We start from the raw sequence: 13,971 nt of genomic DNA, 5'->3' as shown, positions 1-13,971 counted from the left end.
ACCCCACAAGGGGCCCAATTATAGGCCGGCCCCTGAATGCTCATCTGACCGTCACTAAATGCATAAAACACCTGGGCTCAGCTCCTATATAGATCCCATGCACGCCAATTAGTGACCTGCATGCCTATGTTACAAATAATCAACATATGCTCAGTCATTTGACCGTATAATTAAATTCCTCAGACCCCTCTGGGGGCTCCGCTCCTTGACCCCTGCCGGGATGCAGAAAAACAGAGTCAAAACAAATTGAATAAAATCGGATAACCAATAAGGAAGTTCTGAAAAAGTATGAAAACGTATGGATGGAAATCACTACACAAATTGCTAATTTGGTTATCAGTTTGTGACATATCATTGCCCCACTATATATTTATCAATTGCTTTATATATTTTGTTCCCATTAACCTCCTTTTCTACCCCCCAGAACATTATTTCCCGATGCCTTAGCCCATGTAGGCTACATGTATATGCTTTGTATCGTATTGCATGCATGACATTTCACAAAATCTTTCATATACGAACTTTGAAGAATTGATACTATTTTCTGAATATTGTATGTTCATAATCATTGCATTTATATAAATAGTTTATCGAAATTCACATTTTTCATGAATGAAGTGGAAAAAAAAAATCACTCTATATTAGTGCATCCTCACAAAAACACATCAATATACAAATTGGATGCTGGTAAATAAGATTTTTAGGAGGACCCCACGCGCCGTAAAAGCTTCGCGCTTTGCTCTCGCAATTTCGTACATTTCTCGCAACCCCCGGCACTGCCCCCCTTTTTGAAATCCCGGATCCGCCCCTGTCGTAAGACTGGTCAGGTGATAAGTGTAACTATACATTTTGGGAGCTAATTGCTTAATTTGTCAAAAATACTTTCCAGTTAGGGTCTAAGGGTTTAAAGGTACTATGTCCCTTTTGCAGCCAACCTTAAATTCTGTACAACTTTGCAGGAATTATGAATATGTCATGTATGTCCTATCTGTGAAATTTAAACGTTAACAGTGTCCTCATATTCAAATTATGCAAGGAAACCCGTTTACTTGCTAGACTTCACTGTCAGACACTATTGAGTGACTGACTGGCTTTTTTTCTTCTTTGGTAATAACGTACATGAAAAGAGTTGTAAAGGGTACATGAGCATTTGTCTACATCAATAACCCACTTCTTGTGATGGCCAAGATTAAACTGATTGAATCTTTGCGCAGCATAAAACTTATGACCATTCGGTACAATAGTCTGAAAATCAAGACTATTACTTTTGGGCTCTATAGCCCTAAAGTCGATTTGACAACTAATAGTCATAATATTTTCCCACTTGAAGACATTTTTAAGCCCCACGTTTTTTAGGGAAGTTCTAAATAATTAGTGTTATCTTTCAAATGCAGTTGGAATTTAACTTTTTCATTTTTTTGGCCTGCAAATGGGACATAGAACCTTTAAGCGGTATAGGGCCCTTTTGGTGTTCCATCGAAAGTTCGTTGCCATGGACTGACCTCTAGTTTACCCATCGAAATCGTTCGTTGAGTCTACCCAGGGACAAGTCCCTGGTCTACCAGTACCACCAGTTGTACATGTAGAAGTCAGCTGCTGCTGCACGCCACATAAATTCTCTAGAGAGCAATGTGATCTGTGATATGATGAATGCGTGCGTGCTCGCGCTTTACTGTGCACAAACGTAACGTGTATGTGCGTTGGGTGCTCGCACGCCGCGCGCTCCCCCACGTGCTATGGAGCTAGATCGTTAACTTTACGTTACATCATCTGCACGACGCCATGGAATTTGCACCTTCCGACAATTCCTTAGCCTTAATTGTTGAAATCCAACTGGCACAGCTCGCAAGGTAAGTCCAGGATTTAGCTACACTGTTTTTGAGGTGGTAAAGATAACGAGAGAAGAACAAATTCACGTTAAGAAAATAAATATCAAGTTGAGAGTGAGACGATTGAAATGAGATTGACTCATTGAGAGCGTCGCGCGTCGAGGGGCCGGGGCGAGGGGCGAAGGGTGGACCGTAACAACAGTAACTAACAATATCACTAGACCAGGAAGCTCCGACGCGCGCCGATGCCGAAGGGGTTTTAAAACGGCCGATTAGGCGATATTATCTTTAAATCTGCAAAGGGAGTAGACTACTTACAATTTTGACTAATTTTAATAGGTTGCCCAACTCGACTGAGCATCGGGGTGACCATTTCAAATTATAATTTGAAGAAGTCTTCGATGGGAAAAAGGGGGTGATCATATTCATAGACTAATTCTGAGTCCTACCCCAACGATTCTTCCATGTTGCAGCATCTATTCAAAATGGCGAAGAGAAGGTACGCATGTGCTGTAGCGGCGCCGCAAATATGAACATTCATGCTGTAGAGCGCCAATCGTTCAAAATTACTGAATATGCACGAGGTTGAGTCACCGCATTTATTGAGTTTCACCTTCAGGATCACGAGCGATAAGGTTTGAATTTCAATTTGTTCATAAAATCTAAAGAGAGGAGCCAACCCTACCCAAATCAGAGGCTAACAAACGAAAGAGACAGAAAAAACCTATATAAAAACCTGCTCTTTCATTATTCATATGACACCTCATTTATTGAGTTTCACCTTCAGGATCATGAGCGATAAAAGTTTGAATTTCAATTTGTTCATGAAATCATTGACCAATTTTGCATCATTGCGCAATGCACGTAGACTGCATAGGGATGCATGCAATCTCTATGGGAAGGATTTTAGCGCACAACATCGGGTGTGCGATCAGACACCCTATTAGTAGGCCCCACACCGGAGTTACAGGTCAAAAATGGATACAAAAGTACACTAGCGCTGGTCGCGCACCCTACAGTATGTGTCCTAAAATTCTTCCCATAGAGATTGCTTGCATTCCTAATCCTATGCCGTCTATGTGCATTGCGCGATCATGCAAAATTGGTCAGAGTTTTTATTAACCTTTATTTCTTGTGATCCTGAAGTTGATGCTCAATAGATGAGGTGAGAAAGTGTAAGTACAACATGGCAGAGCTGGCAGAGCCCCAGGACGCTCTCAAGTTATAGCAATTCAGAACTTTCAAGTACGATTTAGTCATATTTCGTACGACTATTAGAAGCAAACACAATAGTACGATTTTCCTCAATAAAATATAATTTTCAAAAGAAAAAATTTAATTTTTTTTTTGTTTTTTAAATAGATTTTCTCTGTGTGTGTGCCATTTTCAATGGCAAAATTCCCATTCTGTCCTGCAAAGTATCCTACAAGCATCTCACATCGGCAATTTGGGGATGTTCATCGGTTCATCGAACACAACAGTCATGATGAAATCATGCATATTCAACCAATGATTTATAAAAAAATTCTTCCTGTATGTAGGAACTGTAATACGCATCCACGTAACAGTCCATGTTAATTTTTAATAGGGAGGCCAATGCCCGGGCGTAAGGCTTCTACACCTACGATTTGTGCGCTCGTCGCCCACTTCAAAAAATTAGCAAAGGGAAAAAAATGATGTAAAAATAAAAATTGAAGAAAATATGAAAAGAAAATACAATTATACATTTCACAACATACCTATAATCACGGATCTGTAACAGTCTTTCACCATTTGTTGACAATCTTGCAGATTTTGACGTTTTTTAATCCAATAATTGTGGTTGCAGACGACCTTGACGCACTCGCACCACCGACTAAGAAAATCCTAGAGGGCGTAGAGGTTTGCTCACTAAAAACCTTCTCATTGGCAGAAGGTAGACCCTAAAAATATGGGATCCGTTTTGAGTAAAGAACTTTTGATAGAGATCAACATTTCAGATGTTCACAATTGCCACTTCTAACAACTAGAAAATATAAAGAAAAAAGATTATATCTTTTTAAATACAGATTTTTACAAACTGAACATTCGAAAGTAGATAGAGTACGATGTTTCTGTCAATCTTGCGTTGGTTTGAGCCCTATAGCTACATCCATCTCAAAATGAGAAGGAAAACAGTGAACAGTGACGTCATTGTTCGCGCCAAAAATAAAGGGTATTGCGACATAATCTGAGCTCCGGTCAGAGCGTGCCCAAAGCGTAGTCTTATTTATAGACCCTAGTACCTTATTCTCACAGCACTAGATACGAGTGTCGTGCAGTAATGTATGAGAAGTGTTAAAAAAGATATTTCAGTAAAAAAAAAAGTCTACGTGAGCAGTCTATACTCCAATTGAGAATTGAAATGAAAGCCATGATTTGAAGGTGTGTGTTGTATATGATACATGGTTAGTGAGTGTGTATGTTACGTATAGCGAAAGGGAGAGAGAGAGAGAGAGAGAGTGAGAGAAATATTAGTACACGTACGTTGCATGCATGGATGTGCGCTATGATTGTGTTCGCTGCAAGATGGATTTTAATTGGACCTCGTAACTTCTCGATCGTTGATAATAAGGAATACTCATGAGGAAATCAAATTATTGGAATACACATCTAAGGTAAATATCAATGAATTATATATATTTCTTTCCTTTTTTGAACCATCGTCTTCGGCTCGTAGTAGTAGAAGATGTAATCGTTCGCACATTGATGGCTGGACTTCAGCCTGCATCGGGGCTTGCCTGTGTCGGTGGAGGGATCAACTAAGAAGAAGAAGGTGTGTACGTGTGCGACCGATTCAAGGCTAGCCGCTGTTGAGTGATTGCACTTTCGCGCGAAGTTTTAAACTTCATCATGAACTTTGTCCCTCGGGCCTGTCTAATTATGAACGTAACTTTGCGACATGAAATATAATTGTTTCAAGGCTCTTACGTACGGAAAGGCGTAGAAGGAAATGGCTACAAACCAGCTGGATATCTCCTATTTGATGGAACCTATGGAGTCGGCAGATGGGTGGATTTTCTTAGTGAAAGTAAATGCTTTCTTTTAATCTTAGTTTTAGTATAAACAAATTAGTAATTAAAAAGTTAGATTTGGGCATTGGCCTCCCTATTTTTAAGAATACAATTTTTGTCAGTAAAATACAACTTTTTGGATTAAAGAATACAGTTTTTGAACTCCAGAAGTTGGCAGGTCTGCTTGAGCCATGGCAACTCACACTCTCTCCTAAGGACAGTGGGTTGTCTTGGGAACCAACCACTTGACTTGGATCTTTATTAATGACGTCCGTCTTTGGGCCCTGGATAGCCATTGGGAGCGATACAAACTCTAATCCATCCCTTGCAATGAGCTGTGTGTACGGTACTACAATGATTCATGCATATTTGGAAAGCGGAGAGTCTAAGCTTTCTCATGATGTAGGACACAAATATCTTTGATGAAAAAAAGGTATGCTCTTTCAGGCCTTAAATTAATCGACGGCCATCGACGGCCAGGCCGTCGATGCCCCTATGACTGGCCGCGGTGCCCTCCCAAAAAAAGATATATTCACGGCCAAAAAGGCCGTGCCGTTTTTTTCAAACTGGCCGACGTGCCTTTTTTTCCAACTAGACGTGCCCTTTTTATTTTAAATTTGCGCACATAAAACCACCAATTGCGCCCATAATCATCTAAAACTAGACGGCATGGCGCAAGTGTTTTCCGTGAAAATGCGCCCATAAACTATTAGAACAGTAAAAATACACGAATCACGAACAGTTTGCCGCCCACGAGCTCTCTTCTAGCTTCGTATTTAGTGCTTTAATAAGGCGCAAGTGCCGTGAAAATGCGCCCTTTGTTATTATATAGGCAATGCGCTAGCGCACATGCGATCGCATGATATGCATTATGGTGCATGCTGTTGACGCACGCACGTACGTACAAATCGAAGGCCAGGATCAAGAAAACAAATCGTCAAATGGAGAAATAAACAAGCATTCAAATAGTCATTAGAGATCTGTCGAGGTTTGTTTGTAGGCCTAGTTTATTATTTTATCTCAAATAGAATTTAGAATTATCTTATTAATAAGTTAAGAACACCTACGATGTTCTCGATCGTAGTTACTCTCATTTTGCCACCAGCCGACCTCGCTTCAAAAAGCTACCCCGCCAGCTTCCCAAGACGAACGTTTCGAGTCCCGGTAAAATTCCGAGGGTGCATCGGTTTCGCTGGCAAACTTCCAGCCCGACAGCTTCCCACCAAAAGTGGCGAGAGTGTGTGTGCGAGGAACGATTTTGGTTTCGTGAATGCACGTTACGCAACTGAGCTGAGCGTGTCACTTTCAGCTGTCGAATGTCTATAAGGACATTTTTACATCTTATTTCATTAGTTAGGCCTATGTAGACCTTTCTATACAACAGTTAAAAAGATAATTTCTTCAAATTTGCTCCTACTACTGAGAGAGTGGCGGAAGGTTTGTGTGTGAGGTGCGATTTTGATTTGGAATACCCGGCCCGGTAAACTTGCCAATTAAGTCCTTCTGACTTTCGATGTTTGTGAAATTGACAATTTATTTATTCATTTGCTCATCAATATTTTTAGTTACTTTAAAATACTGTTTAGTGTGCAAGTTTGATGTTCTTAATCAATCTTTCCTGTTCATATTGTTAAGATTAAAAAGTTATTAAATTGATCGTTCGATCTATTCACATTATGAAATTAACATTTGTAGACTCTCTTTGAACTTATGATTAGATAAGCGGCCTATCTGTTTTTGGAAAATTGCCCCTTGCTCTGGTAAATTCCCGTGGCAAAGGGCAACTTAAAAAAAAAATTGCCCCTTGCTCCTGGCTGCTAAATCTAAGGCTTGCGGGCCGCCGCCTTGTTTGCAGGCGCGTAGCCAGAGTTTGGTGTTTGGGGGGGCACATACATGTAATCGATCGAGGTCAAAAAAAGGGGTCTACAAAATTTCAACCGATCCTGGAAATTTTAGGGGGGGCACATGCCCCCCGTGCCCCCCCCCCGTGGCTACGCGCCTGCTTGTTTGTATGTACCGTAGACCTCTATACATTCTGTGAAGAAGCTGGTGCTAAAAGTCATGGGAAATTGATCCTGCACAAGTTTCATAAAATACACATGACATCTAACAAAAATAGAATCAATTTTTTTGGCCTCATACTCGATGCCCTTTTTGTAAAATATTTTGGCCTCGATGCCCTTTTTGTAAAAATATTTTGGCCTTGGTGCCCTTAAAAATATGAGGTACTCGAGGCCAAACTGGCCTTGCCCTAAAAATGACGAAATTTAAGGCCTGCTCTTTTCAAGTCGAAAATAGGCATGAATTTTAGGGACATTTTGTGGTTTGTTATGTGGACCCAGAGGGTCACAACTGAACATTGAACAATCTACTTAAAGAGAAGGTGGAGTTCTGGGAAGAGGTGAACAAAAATTAGTTAAACTCTTTAATCAGTATAGTCAGGACCAAATGTAACCTCTGAAACTGATTATTTTATTCCTTTTTATTTCTGTTTAGGAAGCACTTTGAAGAACTATCATACTGGGATGCTAGCAGACGTCTGACGAAAGTTACCAATGACCACATAGCCATCCCTGTTAATGCTGAGTGTAGACAGGCCTTGCTGAGCACAGAGAGACTGCACAGAAAGGACTCATTTCTTCATACATCACATAATAACAGAGATGGTGATGAAGGATCAAAGATGGGAACACACCAGTCTGCAGGACTTGCTGAGCCAACCTCTTCAGAGAGTGGTGTACAATCAAATAAAAGGACACAGACTGATCCACCGTGCTGCCGTGCTTCACTTGAGAAAGTGCAAACTACCACTCTACCATACCTAGATGTAGCAAAGCCATCAGAGAGTGGTAGCAGACCCCTTCTTCCATCAGCTTCAGATGATGCAGGTGAGGGTTTATGCCTGAAGAGTGGTATCAAACACTCCATCAGCTCAGCACATGGACACTCACAGGTTCTCTGGAGTGGAAGACTGTTAGACATTGAAGCGAAGCTGGTTTGTATGGACCTACCCCTCTCAAGGAAAGCCAAACACACTACACCTTATGATAGGCTAAGAAGGATGGTAGATGGATGGGTGAAGGAAGGAGCGCTGCATTGGAAGGAGGAGTTAGCAAAGGAGATCCCTAACCATTGGGAGAGGCATGGAGATCTAGTGCTGCTGCCTTCCTCTTGCTTTCAACATCCTGCATGGACTGCTGTGTAGGTAAACAGCTCTCTACAATCTTAGATCATTATGTTTATCCCACTATAGCTTCATGTGTGAGGTGCCTAAGGGTTTTAATACCCAGTACATTTGAAAGAAAAATTTATCATGTTACATGTATGATATTCATACCTGTGTAGGTAAAAACGGATCAGTACAATCTTACATCATTAGGGGACATTTGAAAGAAAATTGATCATGTTTTGTCAGGGAAAAAAATATTCAAACAATATCGGGGGCTACTTTTCAAGGTTGTTTGCATGAAAATCACGCTCTTTAATTTGTTTTGCATTGAACTCTATGCAAATTTTGGGGGGCTCTTTTATTACTTTCAGGTGCTTTTTTTTTGGCATTTCAGGGGCTTATTCGCCCCAAGCCCCTGTGTATTTGTTTCCCTGTTACATGTACAGTATGCTACAATTGCTATTCATATTTAATTTTAGTACCACCCCCCCCCCCCCCCAAGTATAACGCATGAGGTCCTACGTTTTGTGTCCTTTCTTGTTGATGCTTATTACACTTTAGATTAAACATAATTTTCATTTCATTTGTTTGTAAAGCGCTTAGAAACCATACATGTATACCAGCGCTTTATCAATCTTAGATATTATTATATACTGGTTGTTATAAATTGCAAAGGATTTTGAACTAGGTGAATTAATAATTGAAGGGAGATAATCGCATCCACTCCCTTTTTTTTTCGAGTCAAGGAATGTTATTTGTATGTCTGATTCCTTTAAAGCTGTACTACATGTAGTTCAGCCAGAAGGGATTAGACCACCCAGCTAGCCAGCGAGGTCACTGACAGGTGGTTATCTCATTAACTCAGCTCTCAAATAACATAAGAAATAGAGGATCATGGGGGCCCAACAGGCACCAATTGGGGAAGTTTTCTATATAGAGGGAGCAAGTTGCTATACGTAGGACACTGTGGCTTTAATACTCAATGTTAGGTTTGAAAACAATTGTCATCTTGCAGGTCAGACATATGGTCCTCAGTGGCTACCACTTTAAACTGTACAAGGATTGCCAGAAGAGGGCGTATTCAATCCGATGACTTCAGATCTCCCAGAACGGACCTCCTTCTAGGATCAGATTCATCCGTGGAGCACAGAGACAACGGAATCATGTAAGGTTCTCTTTGGGTTGAACAGGTGGAGTGGTATTCATGTAGAAGGAGCTCTAGAAGTGTTGTGTTTGTGTGTAGCATGGCCCTCGCGTACACAGATTTTTTTTTTTTTTTTTTTGTTGAAAAATCCGAAAATTCCAGATTTTCTGGTCCTAGATATCCCCAAAAAACAGAATATTCTGAATTATTCGTAAGGGTTGGCAGGTATGGTATTACAAATTCATCAAATTAGTTGTAATACTTGTAAAAAATAAATTTAAATTTAAATTTAAAAAAAAAAAAAAAAAAAAAAAAATCAAATTTTTACTTTTTTTTTTTTTTTTTGGGGGGGGGGGGGGGGGGGGGTCAAATTTTCCCTCGGGTCGCGCCACACGTTTTTAATTTCTAGGCGAGAGGCCTGGTGTGTAGTAGGGGAAAAGAAACAACCTATGGTTGGGAATTCCTTGAATATTTCTTAAATTAAACATTTTAAAATCTGTTGTACATGTACATATATGTACTGTAAACACAGTAATATTTGCGGTACATTCATTTTCGCGGATTTGTGCTAAAGTCTGTTTCCGCGAACTTTAGAACCCGCATAAATATAAACATTATTTTTTATGTATGTTCTGAACAGGCTGAATTTGGTGCAACGCAAATTTAATAACCAGCGAATATGTTTTTGGGTCGCTCAGCACGAAAAATTAATCACGCAAAAATAACAGCATTTACAGTATATAAAACACCATAATCATTTGTCATTAAGCATGTACACCTGTCGTATAGCAATTGTATTCTCTATCTGCACGTTACTGTTTCCTTACTGTTTCTTTTTCTCTCTTCTCTCCTCCCCCTCTTCACATGTACCTGTTTCTTTCTTTCTACCTACATGTATCTCTCCTCTCTCTTCCTCTTTATCTTTTGTTTTATTTTATTTCCAGCTACACGTTTGACATTCGCTACAGTATGTTTTCATCAGGTAACATCACAGAGAAGCTGAGGATAGCTAGTCTAGATTGCTCCAACGAGACAGTGGTTGACTTATATGCAGGTATATAAATATACAATGAAACCTGTCTATAAAGACCATCCAAGGGAGACAAGAAAAGTAGTCTTAAAGGCTGATGGTCTTTGTAGACGGGTGCCTTCGTACATGTTTCAAATAATACACAGCAGTAAGTGCATTAGTAAGAATTACCCACACAAGGTACCTTTGGAACAGTCTAACACGCCCGAAACGGTAGTCAAGGGTGTTTGGACTGTTTTGAAGGTACTGAGTGTGGGTAATTTTATTAATGCCCATACAAAAAGATTATTATTAGTTTTATAAGATTGTGTTTTATTTGTTTTATAAAATTATGTTTTATAACATGATTTTACTAATGACCGGTCATTACCATTGGATAATGACCGGTCATTATCCACATTACGCGTTAGGCAAAAAAAATGCATGGTTACTTGTACGCTCTCGACCAATCATTTGATTAGGATCCACGTCATCATCTTATAAATATATATATATAATATTCAGTGAAACCTGTCTATAAAGACCACCCATGGGAGACAAGAAAAGCGGTCTTCATAGGCAGGTGGTCTTTTAAAACCGGTGCCTTTAGTACATGTTTCAATAAGAAACCATTTTCAAGGGAAACAAACATCTATATAAGCCTTTTTATGTACTAGCAATGTACATCTCCAGGCCTGATAATTGTTTAAATCGGTTTGCTGATTTGTTTTACTCCAAAAATGGATAGTCCTTGATTTCAATGTAAAATCCTGATTAGAATTAGGGGGGGGGGGGGGGGGGGGGGGGTAGGTGGGGGTTGAGGTGAAATTTTTCGTAACTTGCTTGGATGCCTCCACCTGCGTAGCCTAAGTTCACCTGATATATCAGTCTTGAGAGGGCGCTATACAACATAAAGAGTTTATTATTTACAATTTCATCAATTTAGACACGATTTCAACTGTGACAACGATCATTGAATATTATGTTCATTTAACCAAATTAAGGATCCCATACCAAAACTTAGTAATACCTTTAATAAATATCTGGCTGTACCTTTGTTTTCCTGTAGGTATAGGGTACTTCACACTGCCATACCTAGTGCATGCTAAGGCTAAGCTTCTCTATGCCTGTGAGTGGAACCCACATGCTGTCAAGGCCTTGCGTACAAACCTCAAGCTCAACAGTGTTAATATATATCTGTCTGTACCTTATATCATCCTGTAGGTATAGGTTACTTCACACTGCCATACCTAGTGCATGCTAAGGCTAAGCTTCTCTATGCCTGTGAGTGGAACCCACATGCTGTCAAGGCCTTGCGTACAAACCTCAAGCTCAACAGTGTTAATATATATCTGTCTGTACCTTATATCATCCTGTAGGTATAGGCTACTTCACACTGCCATACCTAGTGCATGCTAAGGCTAAGCTTCTCTATGCCTGTGAGTGGAACCCACATGCTGTCAAGGCCTTGCGTACAAACCTCAAGCTCAACGGTGTGAACGACAGGTGTATCATCCTAGAGGGAGACAACAGAAAGGTGAGATTATAGCTCTCCAAAAAACAGTTAAGAATAAGTTAGGTGGTACACATCTCCCTGATCATATGGGCCCAGCACGAAAATGCATAATATTCAATGGAAAAAATTATTGCAACAAATGTATGGGGGAGTAGGAGGGCGGGGTTCTAAAGCACCCCCTCTCCCTCCCTTGGCTTTATAGGGTTAAAGGGCTCATAGCAAGAGCAAAAACAAAACAGGGTTGCTGCTTACATATGGAGAGGCATAAAGCTCCTTGCCTTACGGATCAATTTGAACCGTTATCATGCTATGCTTATGAGGATACTGGGTGATTGCAGAAAAGTCTTTTTAAATAGAAAGAGTCAATTAATATGTTCACTGGAATAAGGAGGGTCATCAGCAAATTAAACAGTCCAATAAATAGCTAACACTAGAAGAGAAGGAGAAATTGCGATGAAAAGTTTTTAAGTGACTCGGTAACATTGTTAAAAGTTGATGACAAAAATGCATACTTTTTGTATGAAATGTTACTTATTAAGATTCTACTGTACTAACCCTCTAACATTATCTTTATTTGTACACCTAGCATTGAAGTCACTACCTTAGCACCATTTTCTCTCATCTGAACAATGTAATCAAGTCCTGTTAAGTTTCATTTTGTTTTGTTTTCTAGGTGTGTCCAGTAGGAGTTGCAGACAGAGTGAACCTCGGGCTCATACCATTATCGGAGCAGGGGTGGCCAGTGGCCTGTGCAGCATTGAACCCTGTTACTGGAGGTGTACTGCACATACATGGTAATGTAGATTCCTACCCTCATAAGGAATGGAGCGATCCAAGTGATAGTAAGTGCTTGGATATTTCTTCTAGCAACCCTGATCCCTGTAGTGAAGACTACACAGTGAGTAGTCTCACAGAGGAGTGTGTGTATGAAGAAGTAACGTCTGCCTGTGGAAGGACTGCAGCTCATCTTCAAGGTGAATCAAGAGACTTTTCACCAGTAATGGCTGAAGACATGTTGCCTGTAGACAGTATGGCATGCTCAACACACGGTGAGACGGGTGACACTCTTCAAGGAGAATCCGGTAGTGACAGGGACAACTCTTCCTCCTCCTCATCAAACAAAGAGTTGAATGTAAGAGGGTTAGAGTTGAGAGAAGAGTCTCAAGGTACCGACCAGGGAATCTGCGTAAGTGATGTATTTGATAAGAAGTTATGTGAAAACTGTTCTGAGTTCAAGCAAGGGAAATGGGTGGAGTGGGGCTGTCATGCAGTGAAGACAATCAAGGAACTCCTGTGTGAGCAGCATGGTAATAATTGGAGTGTGAAGATGATGCACATAGAGCATGTCAAGTCTTATGCTCCTCATATTCATCATCTTGTTCTTGATTTAAATTGTCAACCAATCTCATGACAGGATTTGTATTATCATGCTACTATGTAGGGACTTGTGCCTCATTAATTGTTTTATTATCATGCTACTATGTAGGGACTTGTGCCTTATTAATTGTTTTATTATCATGCTACCACGAAGGGACTTGTGCCTCATTAATTGTTTTATTATCATGCTACTATGTAGGGACTTGTGCCTCATTAATTGTTTCTTTTCTTTAGAATGACAGCTGTACCACGGTAACTAATGCCATAAAGTCTGTTAGTATATTTTTTATTTTAATGTAGAGCATTCAACATAAGACATTTAAGAAAATAAGTACTACATCTTGCTTCTCTTGTAAAAAACTATGTATTCAAAATCTATATAAGTTGTTCTCAATATGTAAAGAAAGGCTTTGCCCCATATAATATGCATGATTACCATGGCAACTGGATACACAAAGCTCATGTGTTGGTACATTATAGCTTACTACTGCTTAAAAACTTGTTAGTTTAGATTTTTTTTTTTTTTTTTTTTGGGGGGGGGGGGGTTTGTACTACATCTCATGGAACCACCCACCCCCCCTCTCAAAAAAAGAAATGGAAGCTCTCATTAGCAATCATGTGAAAGAATATGTTTTGACTAATACGTAATGATACAAATTTTGCCAGGAAAACCGCCTACTAATTGATATATTTAGTAAATTATCACAAATGCACTTCGACATTGAACATTTGGGCATATATTTCTGCTTTTTTGCAAATTTAGGTCAAAGTATTGTCATCTAAACCTCTGAAGGCAATATTTAAACAATATTGAATGGATATTTTGCACCCAAAACCCTTGAACCACAATCTTACCGGTCTATACCATGCATGACATGACAATTACCAATATTTA

At 39.7% G+C, this 13,971-nt stretch overlaps 1 protein-coding gene across 1 annotated transcript; it reads left to right on the top strand.

Moving 5' to 3' along the window:
* Positions 1-1,633: 1,633 nt before the first annotated feature.
* LOC593691 (tRNA wybutosine-synthesizing protein 2 homolog) lies at positions 1,634-13,574 on the top strand. Its single transcript, XM_030992671.1, has 6 exons — positions 1,634-1,850; positions 7,358-8,062; positions 9,046-9,195; positions 10,119-10,228; positions 11,563-11,720; positions 12,373-13,574. Exons 1-6 carry the CDS (start codon positions 1,783-1,785, stop codon positions 13,108-13,110), a joined length of 1,929 nt encoding a protein of 642 aa, XP_030848531.1. The 5' UTR covers positions 1,634-1,782; the 3' UTR covers positions 13,111-13,574.
* Positions 13,575-13,971: the final 397 nt, after the last annotated feature.

This window comes from Strongylocentrotus purpuratus, unplaced genomic scaffold (genome assembly GCF_000002235.5).
Source record: "Strongylocentrotus purpuratus isolate Spur 01 unplaced genomic scaffold, Spur_5.0 spur5_scaffold_20, whole genome shotgun sequence".
In the NCBI taxonomy this organism is placed as follows: Eukaryota; Metazoa; Echinodermata; class Echinoidea; order Camarodonta; family Strongylocentrotidae; genus Strongylocentrotus; species Strongylocentrotus purpuratus.
Note: the sequence above shows the minus strand (reverse complement) of the source record. Positions and strands in the feature narration are given on the sequence as shown.